Genomic DNA, 21,483 nt, shown 5'->3' with positions numbered 1-21,483 from the left:
CCAGAGAGAGGAGGGAGGGTTAACCTCCTTCCTGGGGCGACCATTATGCCAGGTTGCCCAGGACTGAGGCACTGTCAGTATTAAATCCAAGACCTGAGCAAACCAAGACAAGCTGGTCACACTACTCATGGCACAGGTGGTGCATTCCCACAGGTACTCATTCCCAGAGGTGGCAAGTCCTCAAGTTTGCCCACCCCCAACGCACACAAGCATTCCAGGCTGGATGCCAGCTCTGGCAGGGGGCTTTTCCAGCACCCAGTTCTCAAGGCTCCCTATGACCCGGCCCCCGAGAACTCCAGCGAAAAAGCTAGACTGCTTATAACTCAGTCAGGGAAACCAAGCCAAGCCTCAAAGTCTTAGGGGGGCTGCGGCTCCTCCTCCAGGCCCGGCTGCCTAGGCAGGCTGGGAACACGCTCTGCTCCTTAGCGGGTTGGCTCCCAGCACCCCACTGTGCAGCCCCAGCGGACACCCCACCCCATCCCATCTCAGCGGTCAGGAATCTGAATTCCAAACCAGGCTCTGCCACTAAGCCTCTGGGACCTCAAGCTGGTATCTTTCTGTCTCTGGGTCTCAGTTTAAAAGGGGGATTGGAAGAAGGCTCACCTCTCAGGATTTTTGTCAAAACATCAGAAATGCTTCGCATGAAAGAGCACCGTGAACCAGTGAGAAAGCCGTGCTTCGTGATCATGCCAACCTCCAGCACAAGTCTAGGAACACAGTTCAGTGGATCAGACACCTGGTCCCCAACTTTCAGGCTCCAGTGCTCTCAGGCAATGGGCCCTGGGCCAGGGGAATCAGGAGGGCCAATGGGGCCTAGCCCCAGCTGTGTGTCCTTGGGCAAGCCTCTTAACCTCTCTGAGCTTTGGTTCCTTCATTGGCAAAAAACCGGGATGCTATTTGTAGGGTTACAGGGAGGATGGCATGACACTGAGCCCTGTGCCTAGATTCCATAAGCAGCCTCTGAATGTGGGCTGGGCCCCCACTGGCCCGCCCTACACCTCTGGGGCCCTTACTGTTTGCTGCATAATGACTGGAGGGGTGATGTGGTTCACCTGATCCCCCCCAGAGCCTCCCCTCCCAAGGCCCAGCTCTAAACCCACCCCACCCACCACAAGTGCACACTCGAGCACTCTCAAACACACACACGTTCTTTTTCTGTTGTTTGTGGCTAATTGTTTATTAGGAGATGCAGGCGGCTGCGCCAGTGGGAAGGCTCAGCTTGCTCCGCTATAATTAGGATAATGCACATTAGTCATTTAGTGTAACTCAGAGAGCAGCAGTCCGCGCGCTCCCCTCCCCCACTGCTCCTGCGGCAGCTCGCTCAGCTCCCGGGCTGTGCTGCGCCGCCTGCCCAGCCTGCCCAGCTCCCGGGCCTCCCTCTCTTGGCGTCTCTCTCCCTCCTCTGGTTGCTTCCTCTCCGTCCTCTCTTTCTCTCCCTCCCGCTCCCCTCTTCTTTCCTGGTTCTAGCTTTCTCCCTCCTTTTCTCAGCACTCCCTACTCCCAGCCTCCTCACTCTTGACTTATTTCTGCTTTTTCCTCTCCCTCCACAGCCCCTCCCTCGGAGCCTGAACCAGCGCTGGGATAGGGAGGGCGGCAGAGGAGGTCAAGCCTGGTTTCCAGCCCGGGGTGGGGCGGGGCGGGGGAAGGAGTTCTCACATTTCTGACAACGGAGGGAGCGTCTGGGTGCCTCCCTCAGTCCTGCCCCTTGGAGGGTGCCTGCCTTGCTGTCCACCCCCTTTCCTGCCCCAGGACCCTAGCATATGTTAGCCCAAGAACTGGACCAGGTCTCTACCAGCAAAGGCAGGCCTTTGTCTCCAAAACCCTGAGCACATCAGTGTGACTCCATTGCCCCAGTACCCCATTCACTCCTAAAATCCAGGAACCCAGGAGCTGGTGTTTGGGGGTGAAGGTGGGGGCTACCCCAGGGCTGTCTGGAGCCCTCCACCTCACAGGGCCTGGGTTGGGAGTGTCCATTAGCCCACCAGGAACAAGGAGCTATTCTAACAGTTTCCTTTTGTCCTGAATCCCAGAGCCACTGGCAGACTCCAGGCCTGGACACAAATGAAACCCCTGACCCCTCTTCCTCCAGTCCTGAGCCCCATCCCAGCCCTTTCCAATCCAAAAGAGACCTTTCACTGGCCCATTACAGCTAGGCAGACTGAGTTCTAGGGCCAAGGGTTTCCCTGGCCCTGATATTGTTGCTAGGCACCCCTCCAGGTTTTCAGAAATAAATAAAAGAGCTCTTCCCTATATAGTGAGGAATGCTCACCTAAAAATAGAAGGCCTCCTTGTCCTCATAAACCAGTTCGGGCTTCTGGTCCCCATCCTGATATCACAGATGCAGACAGATTAACAGACAGGCATGTGCTCACAACTCACGAGGGAAGGCTCACGGAGCAGGCACAGGGGGAGGCCAGGGTCACTGTGCATCTGGAAGGGCAGGGCTCTGTCCCAAAGCTGGCACCACCCCTCTCCTGGGCTTCTTCCTCACCCCTCCCGGGAACCCTGCCTCCATGCTCAGCCCAGGGACACCCCCAGCCCAGGAGCACCATCCACACTCATACCTCTTAAGGTTCCTGCCACCATCACCCCCTCACCCTCCTCCACTGTCATGGACTCCAAGGCTCTGCACCCCAGTGCCATGTGCAGCTTAGAGCGCCCATGATAGCTGAGGCTGGAAGGGAAGGCAGTAACACTGGCCCCACCAGTCTCTCAGGGCCAGGAAGCCTTTCCTGTCTCCCTTGGGATTGCTGCCCTCTGGTGAGGCTCCACAGCTGACAAGAAGGTGCCCGTGAGACTAGCAGGGAGCCAGGAAGCGAGAGCCGTGATTCCCATGGGTCTCCAGTCTACCTCGCTGTGTGCCGGAGTGAGGCTTCCCTCCCAGGGCCTCAGGTAGCCTCCCAGGTACCCAGGACTGCACTAGGTGGGCAGTCCCACCATGCAGGGGCTTACTCAGCAGCAGCTCCTTGGGGCCTGCAGCTGCCTGGCCTTCCCAAGCCCTGGCCCTCCTAGGGACCCTCAGGAAGCACTCTTAGCCCCCAAGTTAGCTGAGTTGTTTCCTCTGTCATTTGCCAATACAGTGAATATCCTTCCCTCCTCTATTTCCCAACCTGCGGCTCTGATTTCTTCCCTTATTCTTGAAATAAGAGATGACAGCTGAGAGGCAGCAGGAAAGACTTTAGGCTGAGGGAGCAGGAGTGGCCAGGTCAGGATGGCTGTCCTAGGTAGGTAGGGCAGGGCATCTGCAAGAGGAAGACTGGGACAAGCATGCATGCGTGTGCCAGGAAGTGTGTGTGTGTGTGTGTGTGTGTGTGTGTGTGTGTGTGTGTGTGTGAGCAGTCACAACCTCCCAGAGTCACCCCCATTGTTCTTTCATTCATTCATGACTCTGTGCTGGGTGCCAGGGCTAAAGAAAGCCACAGGGTCCCTGCCCTTAGTGGCCAGCAAGTCAACCACCAGTCGAGGCATGAGAAGACTGGGGTTGGGTCCGTACTTGGGGGCAGTAACTAGGTTTCAGAGGGTCTCTGGGCCCTGTCTCAGGAGGCTGTGTGGGGATCCATTTAATGATGATGATAACAATGCCAAATAACAGCTAACATTCAAAGAGGGCTAACTGTGTGCCAGGCATTTGGTTCAAGTGTTTTGCAGGTAATCTTATAATATCTGCATTTCCTTTTCAAAGCAACCCAGTGAAAGGGGCTGCTATCACCCTATTTTGCAGTTTAGGAAATTGATGCAGAAGGATGCTAAGCTGCTTGCCCAAGGTCACACAGCTAATAAATGGTGCAGCCGACTGATGGGAGCCTTCCCTGCCCTCAGCTTCCTCATCTATAAAATGTGGGGTAGGGACCCTGCCTTCCCTTCACCTAAGAGAGAGTTCCCAGGCAGATGGCAGGAAATGACACGGTTAACCAAGTGCTTCTGGGAGTGAGCAGGCAAGAGGGACTTTAGGGCAGATGGAGGAGAGGTGTCCCTTCCTCCTGCTGGTCCCTCCCCCAGCTTACTTACTCCAACTGTGTTCCAGCCAGGTGGGGGTGACCACAGCATCAGGAAGCTGCCTCCCCAGAGTTTACAGCCTCCCAGGAGGTGAGCTAGAGCTGCCTGGGGACTCTGGGCTACCAGATGCTTCAGTTCCCCCCACCCACCGCCCCCATATACACCAGCTGCCAGTCCTCCTCCCAGCCCAGCCCAGGCACACAGGGGTCTTCCGTGTTAGGGACACAGGAGCCAGAGAAAAGAGAAGCCTCCAGGTTGACAGGGGAGACACAGCCCTGCCCGAGGGAGCTGCTCAGGGAAGGGGCAGAGCACGGAGGAAGAAGGAGGTGCAGGGGGGCTCAGGGTTGGGGTGGACAGCTCTGTCAGGCTCCAGGACTCACGGAGGCACCCATTCCCCTGCTGCACTCCTCCTTCCCAGGGTGGAGAGCCCCCACTGCACAGTAAGCACCTGGCTTGGTGAGCAGGGCGGGGGCTGGGCTTTAGCCCCTGCTGCTCCCTGGCTCAACATCATAGGGCGGCATCCAAACTGTGAAGCAGTCACAGAGGCCCTGTCCTAGCAGGCAGGGGAGGGCAATGTTTGGGCCCACTGGCCCCCGTCCACCCCTAGGCTGCCCATATGGCAGGCAGGGAGAGACTAGCCTCTTCTCCATCTGCCCTAAAGCCCCTCTTGCCTGCTCACTCCCAGAAGCACTGAGACCCTGGGAAGGGCAGAGACTGTCCAAGGCCACACAGCAGGTCATGGCAGAGCCTCTTGGACCGGATGCCAGGACCCCCAACAACTACCACTCTTTCCAGCCTTGGAGCAGCCTTTGAGGTCCTTGAGACATTCTGCTTCATGGGACTGCCTGTTCTCTTTAACTCAGATGTTGAAAGAGGACCTGCTATGAGCTAAGCAATGCATCAAGTGCTAGAGAAAAGCAGGTCAGCCCTTACCTCCTGTCTGAATTAAATAACCGATTAGTATTGAATGAGTGAACACTGACTGTGTACCAGGGACTACACCAAACAATTTGCTTATTTGGTCATGATAATTCTATGACGTACCTTCTACTAGCCTCCTTTTATAGTAGTGGAAATCTAGGCTTAGAGAGGTTCAGGAACTTGCCCAAGGTCAGAGCTGGGATTTGAATGTGAGTTTGTGTGGTTCCCAACCACACAGGTTCTTTTGTCCTTTTTTTTATTATTATTATTATTCTTGGAATAACTTCAAATATTTTACTTCATTTTTAATGGCATTTATTGTTATCTTTCTAATTTTACCAGCAATACATATTCCTTGCAGGCAACCAGAAAATACATAAAAGCATAAAGTAAAAATACAACAATCACCCATAATCCCCATCCCCCAGAGATAACCACCATTAGCATTTTGATGCATTTTTGCCCAGTGTCTACATATTTTTATATAAAATTGGTATCATGCCGTGTAGCCAGTTTTGCACCCTGCTTGTTTAGCTCAAACTACTTTGTGAGCGTTTTCCTATCTGAGTATATATTTTTTTGAAAATGTGATCTATAATGGCTGCCTACATCCATTCATAGGCATTGCTTTTATTTAACCATACCCTGCTTTTACACATTAGGTTGTTCCTAATTTTTTACTAATAAACATAACATTGCTGTGAATATCTTTTTACATAAATCTTTGAGCCGATTTCTGCTTATTGGATTCCCACAGAGGGAGTTACAGGGGCAGGGAGCATGAACAGTTCCAAGAAAGCTTTCTCAAGACATAGGTTTTTCCCACTTCAGCAGCCTGATATATTGGTTGATAATTCCCTGTTTTGTTGATGGAGAAATAGGGCCCCAGAGATCAGAAATGAAATGATCACCCTAGGTCAGATCCACCCACTGGCCAAAGGAGAGCAGGACTGGACCCCAGGCATCGTCCTCCCAGTCAGAGCCCTCTTCCACCCACCCTCCATGGGGACCTCCCTCCCCTGCAGCTCTCCCAGGCCAGGGGTGGGGCGTTTCCCCATCGCCACACCCCTCCTGTTAGCCTGGAGGCCTGGGCTGTGAGGGATCACAAGGCATGCCCGTCTCTGGCCCCTTGGTCATGGACCACACGGCCCCTAAGATCCTCGCCACCTGCATCACCCCTGTCCCTCGCTCCCTCTCATTCTTTCATTCAATCATTCACGCATCGATATGGCACCCGTGTGTGCTAGGACTGCTCTAGGCTCTGGGGACTTACTCATTCACTATCAGCATCGCCATTTATGCCACGTGACACACAGTCCCTTCAGTGTCGCCAAACCCTTCCTGCTTCACACTAAGTTTTCCAAACTTCCTTGATAACAACACCTGGGAGGCTAGATAACTGTTCGGATTGCTAGGTCACTCCCCTGGAAATTCTGATAGTGTAAGCTGGGCCTAGCCGGAGATTCTTTCCAATAATGTTTCTTTGCTTGCTTTGGGTGTTTCTCACATTCACGCAAGTTTAGGAGGGAATGCTGAAGGATCCCCAAGCGCTGACAGTTGGTGTGGCCCTTACGCACACACGTGCACACACACATGCACAGGTGAGCAGGTCAAGCCCTCCCACAGCACAGCACAGCACCCTCAGGCCCTGCTGGTATGCCCTGCTGTGCCCCTCAGCCTCGAACTCACCAAACCTAATGACAGTCTTTTTTTCTGATTTGCAAGCGATTAGTTTTAATTTGGGGACAATTAGAGGTAGAAGCAGGAGGCATCTGATTTTGATTAGAAGCAGGGAAATGGCCAGAGGCACCCCCACCCCCAACCTGCCTGGCCCTAGCCTCCATGTTGTAGATTAATTTATACATTCAATTCATGGGGTGGGGGACAGCATGGGCTTCTGTGCCTGGGGAGGAGGTGGAAAGGTTGTCTGGGGGTGGCCAGAGGCCCCTGCTGTGCTCCCAGACACTTAGGGCCAGCCTGAGAGGAAAAGAGACGGCCTTTGTCCAGCCACTGACCCTGAGCAGGTGTCTCAAGCCTCATAAGAGGGTAGAATTGATACTGATCAAGCACCTACTGTGTGCCACACCTTGCAGTGGGCAGAGCTGGTCCAAATCCAGTGTCTGCCCATACCCCAGTGCACCTGGAAAGGCGAAAGCCTAAACAAGTGCATGCGTTCCGGTTTGGGACACGGCTGAGAGACCTCTGCCCAGGTGAAGGGGCACATGGGAGTGTTCACGGAACTGACTGATGGGACAGTTTCTTGGTAATTCGCATCTCACATTCACACCAGGGCCAAGCTCTGGATCAGCCAGAGCCAGGGCAGGGCAGAGCACAGCAGCAGCAAAACGCCCCCCAGTGGTGGCAGCGCTGTCAGGGAAGGCTTCCGGGAAGAGGAAATGCCTGGACTGGGCATGGGAGGGGGACGGGACACCCCATCCCACCCCCTGTGCTAGTCTTTCTTCTCTTGGGTGCTGGTGTGTCCCATGTCCTTCCCCGGGGCTTGTGATGCCTCTATTGACTGACGCCTTAGTCTCTTTCTGGATCTAGAAGGGAAGAATGAAGGCTGCCACTTCTCAGCTGAGTATGGCCCCAAAGTGGCCCATCAAGGGTCCGTGGGGCAGGGCAGGTTCAGTGCCAAGGAAGGTAGTAGGAGAGATTTGGGGGCAGGGGGGAGCTCAGGCAAATTCCATCTATAGACACTCCATCTTTGGTTACCAAGCTGTGAAGACTGGATGTGCCTTCCAGGGTTGAAGAAGGAGCCACCTCAGCTCTGCTGGGAAGGGTCACATGCTAGGCATAGTCTGGGAGAGGGACCGGGAATGCTGCTGTTAAACCCAGGTACACAAGCTGCATCATCAAGCCTGTCTTCCTCCCCTGATGTGGTGTCTCCACACCTTCCTGGAGAAACTAAGGTGCGAGGAGCAGAACTAGCTGATCCCCATGTATTCGTTAGCTCGGCTGCCACAGCAAAGCACCACAGACAGGGTGCTGAACAACAGAACCTTACTTCTCAGCCACAGAGGCTGGAAGGCCAGGGTCCAGGTGTCGGCAAGGTTGGTCTCCTCTGGGCCTGGCCTGCCTGGGCTCTGCGATCCTGCCCTGCCTCACATGCCTTCCTTCGGGGAACCTTCCAGCAGCTTTTCCTTCCCAAGCCCTTGCCCTGCTCCACGACATCTGGAGGTCAGAGCTCCGTGCTGAGATGCAGGCCAGTGTGCACACAAGCACACACGCCCATGTGCACACACACACACTCACACAATGTCCCTGAAAGTGATCTGCTGGCCACGCCTCTGGTCTCACCTTCCCCCCTCCAGCCCCTGCCAAAGCAGAATGCTTCCAGGGCCTAGCCCACCTCTCTGGGAAACTGAGGCCCAGAGGTCAAGCAGCTCCAGAGTGGGAAGGCAGAGATTAGTGCCAGGGTCTCAGGGACACCCCCCAACCCTCCCCCCAACACACACACACACCACTTCACCATAGAGGAGGCCTTGGCTTCAGAGGAGAGAACAATTCATGGTGGTGATGGGAGGGTACTGCTAATGACGATGATGTCAGTGCATTGTCGTACCCTAACTTCTCTGGCTGCCCTTTCTGAAAGCAGCCTGTTTTAGTACAGGCTTAATACTTCCCCCTGCAGAAGTCCTGCAGGGCTGCTGAGAGAGGTATGGGCCTGCAGCCAGGGCCAGGGACCCTCCCCTCAGTGGGTGTCCAGTCTCCTGGCTGCTTCACTGAGGGGTACTCAAACCCCACATGGCATCCCAGTCCCAACTGGGCAGCTTGCTCAGGAATTCCATTCATTCAACAAAAATCTACAGATGGTGGGAGGTGCATGCAAACACCTTCTCTCCAACCCCTTCTTCCACTGAATCTGCTGCCCAACTCATGGCCCTGCCCCCAGTGTGCCTCCCAGGGGTCCAGATGGTCAGTCATGAGATTGGGACAGTGAGAGGCTCAAAGGGGACTAAGTGCCACTTAGCAGCCTCTGGGTTCTCCTGGGGGTGCTAAGTGAGGCTGGGGTGCATGCCCCAACCTTGTCCACCCCAGACTGGATGGTGAGCATGTACAGCTCGCTGACCACAGCTGCCCTTCTCCAACCAAGGAGGACAAGCACAGTGGCCCCTCCCCATCTTGACCCAGGACCCAGGCCACATGCAACAGTGCCCCCCTCCTCCCCTTGGTCTTTCAGTTACACTCAACACCCCTATAAGGGAGCTGATGTCACCACCTCAATTTTAAGGGTGGAAACTGAGGCCCAAAATGGGAAGCAACTCATCCAGTGAGTATGACAGGGAGAAGCCTTGAATTTGAGTCCCGAAGCCTGTCTGTTTGCCTGCTTCCTGCTGCTTCCGAAGCACTGGCTGGCTCTGGTGCTCTGGCTCAGGCTGGTATCCTGGACTCCCACATGCATGACTTGGGGCCAGCCTCTCCCCGGGTGGCAGGGACTCCAGGGTAACTTTGGGGCAGGGATGCCAGGCACCATCTCTCCATGCATTTTCCCATCCTCATCTTGGACTTGGCTGCCCACCTCCAGCCCCCCTGGATGGCTGGCATACCCTGCAGGGCTGCAGAGCATCAGGTGGGGCAGGGGTCTGGGAACTGAGTTCTCCTGGGAATGGAGGAAGCGGTCTGGTGGTTACGGCATGGACTGCCCAGAGGACCGGCGACTAGTGGTTTCCCAGCTGGCCCTAAGGGCTGCTCAGAAGGACTCCTAAGGAGGTGCAGTGAGACCAGGTGTCATTTCTCTTAGAACACCTCACCCCAAAGGCCTTCGTGTACCCCAAACCCACTGTCTTATTTTTTGAATGAGAAAATTTGACCATAGGTTTAGAAAGTAGACACCAGAACTTCAAGAACAGGGAATTTTTAGTTCATTGTTTGTGAGGAATTGGGTGTGAATGTTCGCAGAACATCAAGGTTTCATTGATGGTAGTAAAATGATAAATGAGCATAAACTGCAAGGAATCACTGTAACACTGATTAGGAATCTCCTCCTTGGGACACAGGCCTCCAAGAGCCACTCAATGTAGATCAACCGTGATTTGTTGAAGCCTTGCTCAGTGCAAAGCCTCATAGATAACTAATCCCATGCAAGGCAAGATGAGAGGGCCTCTCAGAGGAACATCCCAGGAGTTGAAGTAACATCCTGGTGGACTTCATGGAGGAGGTGGCTTTGTGCTGGACTTTAGAGGAAGATTCAGAGTTAGATATGGGCAGATAGGAAAGGAGAAAAATGGACTTAAAAGGCACAACATGAGCAAAAGAGGAGAGATAAGGCAGCATCAGCAAGCGCTAAAGCCAGAAGTTGTCTAGTTATGCTGGTGGCAAGGGCTTGGGAAGAGGAGTCCTGGGGAAAGGGAGCCTGGAACCCCATTGCAGAGGGCCCTGAATGCGATGCTCAGGCACAAGGTGAGGTGCATATTATTTTGTAAGCAGAAAGGAGAGATCCTTTAACAATACTTATGCATATTTGCATTGTTACACATTTTATAGAGCGCTCTCTTCTTTGATTCTCAAAAACAAAACAAACGACAATACATCATCCAGCAAGACCAGCATTATTATTATTGCCCTTATTTTAAAGGTGAGGAATGTGACTCAGGAAGATCCAGAACTCTTAACTCCCACATCTTGATCCTTCCTATCCCTTGGCAATGTCCAGGAGGTGTTGAGCTGGGACTGAGAAATAATCACTGTGGCTGCTATGTAGGGGAGGGATGCCAGGGAGGGATGAGATGGGGAGAGGGGAGACCAAGTCAGGTGGTATTACATTGTGCTAGCGGCAATGGAGTGAGGCCAGAATGGGGCCAGGGGCCTGGGGAAGGAGGACGGGGGCAGCCCAGGACTTACCATCAAGTCAAGAGGGGGAATTACAAGAATTTGGTGGATCCTGTGGGGAGGGGACAAGAGGAGAAGTCAAATCCAAGGTCCCCGTTTGGGTTTGGGAGGCTAAGCATCAAATTCCCTGTTTATATAGTATACAGCAAGAGAGAGTAGGGGAAATAAGGGATCTGTGGGGGCGCTGCACCATCTGAGGCAGCTGGATCAGTAAAGGACTTGGATTTGAGAGTCAGGGGGCCCCAGGTTTGAATGCCACTGTTGGCCCCTCTTGCTCATGTGACTTGGATAAGTTACTTAATTCTGCACCTTTATCTGTAAGTAGTTATTGATAGAAAACTGGTTGGATCAATGGACAGTATAATACCTAGCTCAAAGGATCTATCTGAGGATCAAATAAGCTAATGGCTGTTGAGTGGCAAGCACAGTGATAATGGTAAGAGTTAGCATTCCTCAGTGCCACACTCCATTCTCAGCCCTTTATGCACACTACGCTGTAAGTCCTCACGGTGGCACTTGGAGGCAGATACAATTTTTATACTCATTTCACAGATGAGGATGCCATGGGATAAAACCCCTTTAAAGCTTCACAACGCTTTGTGCTGGTGTTAGTTTTGCCCCTACGTTGCAAATAAAGAAATGCGGTGGCTGTGGGAGGGCAGTTCACACACCGGCACTAGTGGGGCAAGGCTCAGAGGCCCGACATCCTGGCCCCAGGGCCCACTAAGGATGGAGGACCAGGCTGAGCACTGCCTAACTTGGAGTGGAGGGCCTTCTGCGAGGGTGAGAGGCTGGGTGCCCTGGGGTCCCAGCACAGCCCCTCCTGCCACTCTGTCTGACCACTTTTATCTGTCCGTCCCCAGCCACCAGCCGCTCCCACCCAGCCAGCCCCAGCCCGCCAGGGCCGCAGGCCAGCCCGGTGCTGCCAGTCAGCTACCGCCTGTCCCACACGCGGCTGGCCTTCTTCCTGCGGGAGGCGCGGCCCCCTCCGCCGGTGGTCACCAATGGCTCCCTGCAGCGCTCTGAGCCCTTCGTGGTGTTCCAGACCAAGGAGCTGCCTGTCCTCAACGTCTCCCTGGGGCCCTTCAGCACTAGCCAGGTGGTGGCCCGGGAGCTCCTGCAGCCGTCCAGCACCCTGGACATCCCTGAGCGCCTGACGGTCAACTGGAAGGTGCGGGCCTTCATCGTCCGCGCCCGCGTACCCGCCTCACAGCCTGTGGCCCAGGTGCTGTTCTACGTGGCCGGCCGGGACTGGGACGACTTCGGTGTCACGGAGCGGCTGCCCTGTGTCCGCCTGCATGCCTTCCGGGATGCCCAGGAGGTCAAGAGCTCCTGCCGCCTTAGCGGAGGCCTGGCCACCTGTGTCGTGCGGGCTGAGCTGCCCCTGACCTGGTTTGGGACCCCTGCCCCAGCAGCACCACCCGCCACCCGCCGCAAGTCCCCGGATGGGCTGGAGCCCGAGGCGGCGGGGGAGAGTCAGCAGGCTGAGCTCTACTACACTCTCCATGCCCCGGATGCGTCGGGAGGCTGCGGGGGCACCCGCCAGGGGGCCGGGCAGGGTGTGGGCACCCGGGCCGAGAGCCCTACTCAGCATCCCCTGCTGCGCATTGGGAGCATCAGCCTGTTCCACCCGCCCGCCAGGATGATGCTGCAGGAGCACAGGCTGGACAGCAACCTGATGATCCGCCTGCCGGACCGGCCCCTCAAACCAGGGGAAGTGCTCAGCATCCTGCTCTACCTGGCGCCCAACTCCTCCTCTCCGTCCAGCCCCAGCGTGCAGCATTTCACGCTCAGGTATGCGGCTGTGAGCTGAGGGTCTGGCTTCCCTTCCGAGGTCAAACGTGCTGCTGGCCTGTGGTAGGGGTTTGCCCAGACCTGCCGGCACAACATCCTAATTCCAGCTCTTCCATTCAGCACTTGAGCAACCTCAGGAAAACGCCTTACCTCTCTGAGCCTCAGTGTTCTCATCTGCCTATGGCAACAAAAATTTCTGCCCCTACCTCTGTATCTCACAGAAACAGTGTCATGATAAAGGAGAAATACTTATTTTCCCAAGCATAGATATCCAGAATGATAGAATTGGGGCTGGAAGGGCTCTTAGACATTAGCTGGTGCCACTCTTCTATTTTACAGGTTTGGAGACCAAGACCAAAGGGCAGAAACAGGTGTCACACCCCAGGTTGAACAGCAGTATGTCTGTGTGTCAGGACGTTTGCCCAATCCTGGAGTTAGAAGAAAAATTTTCAGGAGTCTCAACTCTTTCTATACCCGGAGCAGGATATAATCCACAAATTCAGAAATGCCTTAAATTAGATCATATCCCCACAAAATATAAGGATGTCTCACAGTAAGAATCTGTGGTTTAAGCCGTGCTGGGTGATTCTAAGAACATAGGAAAGGCCCTACTAAAATGTACCTCCTACCCCAAGCACTATGCACGGGACCTCCAACTTCTTTGAGTTAAGCATTGCCCTCTCTCCTGAGTGTGCTTTCATTAAGCTCAGATATTTCTAGAAAAGGTCAGAACTGATTTAATGACTGATATCTGAATGTAAACATGAGTTAAATCAGCCATCAGATATTTCGGGCTGCATTAATAGGAGTACAACATGTAGAATTATGGAGGTGATAATTTCTCTGCTTTAGTCAGTGTTAATTAGAGCCCAGCTAAAGTGCTGTATTTAATGTAGGACACTACTGACTTATGTATTCAGATTGTCTAGAGGAGGGTGACTAATCCTAGTCACTAGGCTGACATGAAACTATAGTAAAAAGTAATAATTGGAAGAACTAGAAATTTTAGGCCTGGAGACAAGAAGACTCAGGGAACACCTACTCAACCCCCAGCTGTCTGAAGAACTGTTATAATTAAGATGGAGTAGAGTTGTTCATGCTTTCTTGCCCCAGAATAACCCATGACTGTTATATTTCAGCTAAACACAGGGAAGAAGTATGTAGTCCTTAGGGGCTTTCTGAAAATGGAATGGAATGTGTGCAGAAATAGTGAGTCCCCTGTCACTAAGATATACAAGTAGAGGTTAGATAAAGACTTGGCAGAGATATGGTAGAAGTGATTGCAGCTTCCACTGCAGGTCGGAAGTTTCAGCAAACATGACACCAGATTCCCCAAATTAGTCTCAAACACTGAGTCTAGGACTCAGGGTAACTTAGTCACCTGCTCATCATGCTCCTAGCCCCAGCCTAGAAGTGGTGGCCAGGTAGGCAGCCACTGGGCCCTAGGCTCACCTTCTTTCTCTTCTTCGTCCCATTTTTATCCCAGGGTGAAGGCCAAAAAGGGTGTGACCCTTCTTGGCACCAAGTCACGGAGTGGCCAGTGGCATGTGACCTCAGAGCTGCTGACTGGGGCAAAGCACTCAACAGCCACAGTGGATGTGGCCTGGGCCCAGGGCACACCCCTACCCCCCTGGTGAGCTGAGGTGGCACTTCTGTCTGCCTCTTTTCAAGACAGTCCCTGGGAGGGGTGGGGGGATTCTTGATGGAGGAGACCAAGCCTGTAGAAAGGCTGGAGCTTAGATTAAGGGGACTCTGGGGTCCTGGCTGGCATATCTTGGGTGGCTGGAAAAGGCTCGGTGGGTCCCAGCGGGCAGGGTGCCAAGGAGGGCTGGGGTCCCAGCTGGGGGTTTCAGAACTCCTGAGCTGCTCCCAGTGAGTTCTTCTTGCCTCTCCTTCCTTCCTCCATCTGCAGGGAGGACCAAGAGCCCCTGGAGATCCTGCAGCTGGACTTTGAGATGGAGAACTTCACCAGCCAGTCGGTCAAGCGCAGGATCATGTGGCACATTGACTACCGTGGCCACAGTGCCTTACCTGACCTGGAGCGGGCGGTCACTGAGTTGACAGTCATCCAGCGGGATGTGCAAGCCATCCTGCCCCTGGCCATGGTGAGCAGGGCAGGTGACCAGGCTGGTGGATACATGTGCCTATCATGGCTGTATGTGTGTAACAGGATGTGCATGACTGAGTGTACATATAGATCAATGCATGTGTGTGTGTGTGAGCCAGCACCTGTGTGTGTGGCTGCCTCCTGCACCCAGGTGTGCCCACGTGGAAAGGCATATAAGTGTGCATTCATAGGAGACAGGTGGGGCTCTGTTTCTGGGGCTGGAGTAAGACAGCAGATACCGAGGGGGCCAGAGGTAGGAGAAGTCAGCCATGAACAGGCCCCTTGGGGGGTCGGGGGGGTTTCCTAGAGGAGGTAACCTCACAGTTGAACCTTGAAGGTCCCATGGGAGGAAAGGCTCATACAGCCAGAGAAGATGAGGAGGGTGCTCCAGGCAGGGGATCATGTGGGCAAAGGTGTGGCGATGGGAATGTGAGCAGTTTGTTCAAAGGAGCAATGGACTCAGGAAGAATGCAGGGGTGGTGAGTCTGGAATGATGTCTGGAACTAGCCAAGGGGAGGCGGGGACCAGCCCAGGAGCACCTTGGATGCCCAGGCCAATGTGTCGGACGCGACTCTGTGGGTCCTGAGGAGCAAGTAGGAGGTGAGAGTGCAGAGCAGGGACTGGGGAAGGGTTGTTTCCCAGCAGCAGCGTGAGGCAGAACCTGAAGACCACTGCGGCAGGTGGAGCGAGCGGCGCCGCTGAGGTGGTACCTGAGGCTGGTGGATGCGCCTCTCTGCACATATGTACAGGTGCCCCCAGGGACAGGATGGACATCTGAGCGGTGGGGGTAGCCAGGAGCTGGGGACTTGGCAGGCATGTCCTGCAAGAGCAGAGGCCCCCAATCACCCCTGCTCAGCAGGGCTCCACCCTCCCCACAGGACACAGAGATCATCAACACGGCCATCCTGACTGGCCGGACAGTGGCTATCCCTGTCAAGGTCATCGCTGTCGAAGTGACCGGCCTTGTGCTGGATGTCTCTGCCCTGGCCGAATGCGAGTCTGACAATGAGGACATCATCAAGGTGGGCTTCCTGGAGGTGGGGCCCCTGGGAAAGAGGCCGCAGACCTTCAAGGGGAGTGGGACCCCAAGCCAGAGAATTCCCATCACAGACAGGTCCCCTTATTAGTCAGGAGGAGGGCAAATGGGGGGTGTGGGGCACCCCATGTCTACCCTGAGCGTGGTGAGGGAAGGCTCTGGGTACTGCTCTGTCAGTCCTGGAGGGCTCCCTACAGGAACGTGGAAGAGACCTCTGGGCAGGCCAAGGGGAGGGGCAGCTCCCGCAACTTGAACTCAATCTAAGTAAGCAAGTCGTTGTGGAGCCTCCACTTGTGATGACACGGGCAAAGGTAGCAGGGCATAGGGCCCCTCAAGGAAAGACCCCGAACCCAGGTGTGGGTGACCAAGGGGAGGACATCGCCTCAGGCAGGAAGCCCCCAGCATGCGAGTCAGGCCTGGAGTGAAGGTTGTGTAAGGAAAGCCCTGCTCCAGGCACACACGCCGAACTCCCCCAGCTCCTGAAGGCCCCTCCCAGAGACCCACGCAGACCCTGGGCCCCCACAGCCCAGCAAGCAGGACACTGAGCTACCCTGATGGCCCACTTTGCTGCCTCTGCAGGGGGTCCTCCAGACCCGCCCCTTCCCCTGGCTTTGGACGGAGGCAGAGGGAGCAGAGCAGGAAGTGATGCAGGAAGGTGTCCAGCCCTCCTGCCTGCAGCGTGGGTGACTATCTGCCATGCCAGCCTCCAACAGGCGCCAAAATCAAATGGTTTAGGGAGCTGAGGCTTTCCCTGTTCCTGGAAATACTTCAGCTTGAAGAAGAGTGGGATGAGTGGGGCTGTGGGTGTCCTCCTCCCTCCTCCTGGCTCCTGGGGCTAGCCTGGAGCGTACGTTCTCTCTCGCTCCCCACCCTCTGCCCTGCCTCCCTCTGGGTCTGGGGAGCCCAAGGCTCACCCCATTCCCTCATCCAGGAAGAATGCCTCCCAAAGTGAGCCAGACCTGATGGCTTGCTACCACACCCCCATCACCTCCTGCTGAGTAGAAACCTTGCCCAGGTCTGTGGGGCTTTCCCTTAGCAGGCTGGCTTGAGAAGAGATAGGCCTGTTCCCAAGCCCCACCCAGCATCTTCCTCTGTCACCCAGACACCCCCACCCCAGCCCCAGAGCAGAGAGAACAAAGTGGTGATGGCTTATTAGATACCAAAGAGAATTAGTGAAGATTCTAAATGGAATTTATTTCCATCCTCAATGAAACACACTCAGGTTCATTATAGAGCTGCCAACATTCTGAATGGAATTTGCCAGCCTTCAGATGGCATTCTCTGCCTTCTGACGTGGGAGATGAGCCTTTCTGGCAGGGCTGCTGTCCCCCCACCCTCCCTTGTGATGATTAAGGGATTTGGTATAGGGGTTTGGGACAGTGCAGGGCCTCATCTCCACAGATGAGTCATAGTCCCAGCACCTCCCCCCCCACCAAAAGGGCCTTCAGAGTGTCATCAGCACACAAGCTGAACGACAGACCCTCCTGCAAACTCATGGCTGTGCACCCACAGGCACGGCCAGCAGGAACACCTACATGCACTGCACACAGGATTCACTCTGGGTGTGCGAGGTGTGTGCGTGGGCACCTCTGACACTACATCCGTCTGCATCTGCCGTGCACTGCTGGCAGCAACACCTCTGTGGGTGGGCACAAGCGTCCACCAAGATGTGTTCAGCATGAGCTCATCCAGGGAACCTCCAGGAATGCAAGTCAGTATGCAGGCGGGAATGCGTTTGCAAAAGCTGCACCCAGTGGCAACAGCGACATCCTGTCTGTGTTTGGGGCTCAGGTCCTCCCTCTGTCACCTCCACCCTTGGCTAGAGCAGCCCCCTTACCTGAAATTAACCAGCTGCCCATTTCCTGGGACCACCTGGCCACAGGGGCTGTGGAGGAGCCGTTAGCCTGAAGGCTCCTCTGAGGTGTGAGCTGCCACATCAGAAGCAGCCCCTTGTAAAAAAATTTGCAGTGGGATTTTTGCGGGGAGCCAAAACCTCCCAGGGTAGCCACTAATAGTCTATGGAGAAATGGGGTAGAATCAGGGGTGCCCAAAGCTGACGCCTCCCAGAGGAATTAAATGTGGTGCTTTCTCCTGCCTCGCCCCTCCCTTAGCCTTTGTGACTGGCACTTCCACTCTCCAATGGCCTTCTGGCCCTGCTGTCAGACTGAAGTCACCTGCACCACCCACAGGATGACCTATAGGGCAAGAAATGCCAACCAATGCCCCTCCCCTCCCCCAGGTATCCAGCAGCTGCGACTATGTGTTTGTGAGCGGAAAGGAGTCTCGTGGGTCCATGAACGCCAGGGTCACCTTCCGTTATGACATCCTCAGTGCTCCCCTGGAAATGACAGTCTGGGTCCCCAAGCTGCCCCTGCACATCGAGCTCTCGGACGCCCACCTCAGCCAAGTGAAGGGCTGGAGGGTGCCCATCCTTCCCGACCGGAGGTACAGCCCCTCCACACACAGTGGGTACCTGGGATATTGTGGGTGGACACAAACCCCAGCACACAGTCTGGTCTGCATGTGTGGATAAGGCTCTAGGTATACACAGTCCACAGGGCAGGTATGCAACCAACAAAATTTATTGAGCAGCTACTGTATGTCAGGCATACAGGGTGCTTAAGATGTGGGGTGACTGTGGCCCGTGCCTGATCCCACCAAGCTCTAGGTCCAGCATGGAGGCTGTCATGTACATGCCACAGAGCTTTGGGGACACAGGAAGCTCTGTGTGCAGGGAATCATGCTGCACCAAGGAGACGACCGCCTCTTCCTCCTCTTCCTCCAGAAGCCAAGGCAGGCTTCCTGGAAGAGGTGACTCTTGAGTTAAATCTTAGAGGATGACTGGAAAGGAGCTGGCTGGGAAGGCAGGGTGAGAGAGCAGGCAGGCAGCAGACCAAATGGAGCAGATTCACCAGCCACAGGAGCAGGCACACTTGTACACACATGCCCCAGACTGTGCATGCCACACATTCATGAGTGCCTCAGCCCAAGCACACAGTGACCCACCACATGGACTCCCTCACTGGGGGGCAGCTCACACACCTGAGTGCCCATCCGTGGGGCGTGTACATGCATGCTCAGCACACCCTCCTCACCACTCATTGCTGCTGGAGAGAAAAGCCGGCGGGGAAGAGAAGAGAGGAGAGTGGTGGGCAGCTAGAGCTGGAAGGGTTGGGCTGGGGAGAGAAATAAGCCCCCAAATGAGAGCTGAGCACAGTTCATTTCTGTGCAGATTTGGAAAAGCAAGGCAGTGTGGACCAAAGCCTTTCAAACTTTAATGTACATATGAAGCGCCTGAGGATCCTGTTAGAATGCAGACTCTGGGGTAGGGACTGTGGTTCTGCGTTTTGGACTGGCTCCCAGGTTTAAGTCCTGACTCTGCTCTTTACTAGCCAGGTAACCTTGGGCTACTTATATAACTTCTGGGGGCCTCGGTTTCCCCATCTATAAAATGGGCACAGTAACACTTCCCACATAGGATTGTGAGGATTAAATTAGTTAACACAGGTAAAAGCCCTCCGTGTCAATGAATATTCTGGTTGTTTGATCCGTCTGGAGCACTAGCGAAACACTAGGCATATCCTTTGCCTTCTCTCCAGAGCATGCTTCCCCATCAGTGAGTCTCCTGATTGTGGCACCTTTGCTGATCTGGTTAGACTGAATTTTGCAGATCATCAAGTCCTGGTTTCCTTTTGCTTCCTAGTTCTTCCCTCAATGTCTCTCTCATCTCTCATTTTACTAGAAGCAGAAAGAGGAACCCAGACTACACTTTCCACACTTTGCTTGGAAATCTCTTCCACTAAATATCCAAGTTCATCACTTACAAGTTCTGCTTGCCACACAGCCATATGGACACAAGTCAGCCAGGCTTTCTGGCACTCCGGAACAAGGACTGCCTTTGCTTCATTTGGAGCTGAGAACAGTGCCGGGCTCACTCTGAGCACTGAAAAAGAGCAGCTTGTTAGAGTTTGACACTAGCTATGCCAAGCAGAGGCAGAGAGGGATAAGGGAGAGCCAAGAAGGTGCCCTTCTAGCAGAGAGAAGGCTGGGACCCCTGGGCCCAAGCTCGTCAGGGAGAAAACGTGAGCCAGGGAGGAGGCTTGCCACGTACACAGCTTCCACCCATGTGAGCTGGGGAGGAGCCAGCAGGGTGACTGCTGCAGGTCAGGGCTGGGGTGAGGTACCCTGACCCCATGCCTCTCCCGCTAGGTCAGTCCGGGAGAGCGAGGGTGAGGAGGAGGAGGAGGAGGCGCGGCGGCAGAGCACGAGCCGTGGCTGCGCCCTGCAGTACCAGCACGCCACTCTGCAGGTCTTCACCCAGTTCCACACCACCTCGTCCGAGGGAACCGACCAGGTGGTCACCATGCTGGGTCCGGACTGGCTGGTGGAGGTCACCGACCTGGTCAGCGACTTCATGCGAGTGGGTGACCCCCGTGTGGCACGCATGGTAGACAGCAGCACGCTGGCTGGCCTGGAGCCGGGCACAACCCCCTTCAAGGTAGGCATGAGGGCAGGGCCAGGAGCCTTGTTGACCTGTGGGTGGAGAACATAGACATTCCTAAGGCAGGATTTTCAGGAACTCAGCCTCTGGGATCAACCCCAGCTGGTCCCCAGAACACACTTTCTTCCCGACCTGCTCCTCTGCCTGAAATTCTACCATCTGAGGTCAAGGTCCTTTAGCTTCATCTTGATGAAGGATCCCCCTCCAAACCTTATCAACCTTTATCAACCTGGCATAGCTTAGTGTGGTCCCTGGGAGCAGGTATGGATGACAAAGGAAGCAGATGAGAAGGCTCAGCCAGCCTAGAGGCCAGGAAAGGGAGTTCAGGGACCTAAGGATTCAACTCTGACCTTTCTCCTTGATAACTGTGTACCTGGGTAGAAATCATCTACCTAAGAGATTGTAGTGATCTAAGGGCTAGAATCTGTCTGCAGACATAAAACAATTGATCCAACATTTAAAAATTGGGAGGTTTCTCATTTTTAAAAAATCTAGATTTCTGGTTTTACAAAAAATGAATCTGGCATCATTTGGCCTGCATTCCCACCTGGCAACAATCAGCTGGAGTCAGTGCTGGTACCTCCTTCACAAGTGCGTAAATTCTCCCATTTGCCATAGTCCACACCATTCCCTTTTATTTCCCTGAGGCCAAATATCAATTGCTGTTTATCATTATGCAGAGCTGTTATTTTCTTTAAAATCTGCCCTCCTGTCTTATCTGTGCTCCTGTCTGTCTCCCTTGAGCCTCTGGCCCTCACTTGGCCTCCAGACCCTGATTCCCAGTGCAGACCTAAGGCAGAGCCCAAGAGCCCTGCCTCCCAGCCTGCCCCCCGCACCTCTCTTCCAGCAGCTCTGGGATTCCTCTCTGGTTGTGGACCTTGGAGTGCTGCCTTCCTGGCCCTCTCCCACCCCTGCCCTGCTCTTCCTCAGGTGGTGTCCCCGCTGACAGAGTCTGTGCTGGGGGAGACGCTGCTGACAGTGACAGAGGAGAAGGTCAGCATCACACAGCTTCAGGCCCAGGTGGTGGCCAGCCTCACCCTCTCCCTACGGCCCAGCCCTGGGAGTAGCCATACCATCCTGGCCACCACGGCTGCCCAGCAGACCCTCAGCTTCCTCAAGCAGGTAACTGGATGCCCAGTCTGCCAACCTGGGGGCTCAGGATATGGAAGGTGGCCTTGCCCATGTACCATGAGTCCCCCAAATTAGCACTTTAAGTGATGGAAGATCTATCTGCCCCTCATGTCCTGCATGCCTCCCACCACATGCCCCTGCCTTCCTCAGAGTGTCTGGCCAAGA

At 54.7% G+C, this 21,483-nt stretch overlaps 1 protein-coding gene across 1 annotated transcript in view; it reads left to right on the top strand.

Annotated features, from left to right (window-relative positions):
- The window catches only part of TMEM132E (transmembrane protein 132E), a 55,542-nt gene that overhangs the window by 28,576 nt on the left and 5,483 nt on the right, over positions 1 to 21,483 (top strand). The window contains exons 2-8 of the mRNA XM_073235174.1: positions 11,613 to 12,543; positions 14,030 to 14,176; positions 14,456 to 14,648; positions 15,529 to 15,672; positions 17,926 to 18,131; positions 19,896 to 20,184; positions 21,118 to 21,309. Coding sequence (XP_073091275.1) covers positions 11,613 to 12,543; positions 14,030 to 14,176; positions 14,456 to 14,648; positions 15,529 to 15,672; positions 17,926 to 18,131; positions 19,896 to 20,184; positions 21,118 to 21,309 — 2,102 coding nt within the window. The remainder of the gene's footprint in view (positions 1 to 11,612; positions 12,544 to 14,029; positions 14,177 to 14,455; positions 14,649 to 15,528; positions 15,673 to 17,925; positions 18,132 to 19,895; positions 20,185 to 21,117; positions 21,310 to 21,483) is intronic.

This window comes from Manis javanica, chromosome 4 (assembly GCF_040802235.1).
Source record: "Manis javanica isolate MJ-LG chromosome 4, MJ_LKY, whole genome shotgun sequence".
Classification (NCBI taxonomy): domain Eukaryota; kingdom Metazoa; phylum Chordata; class Mammalia; order Pholidota; family Manidae; genus Manis; species Manis javanica.
This window is presented reverse-complemented; position numbering and strand designations above follow the sequence as displayed.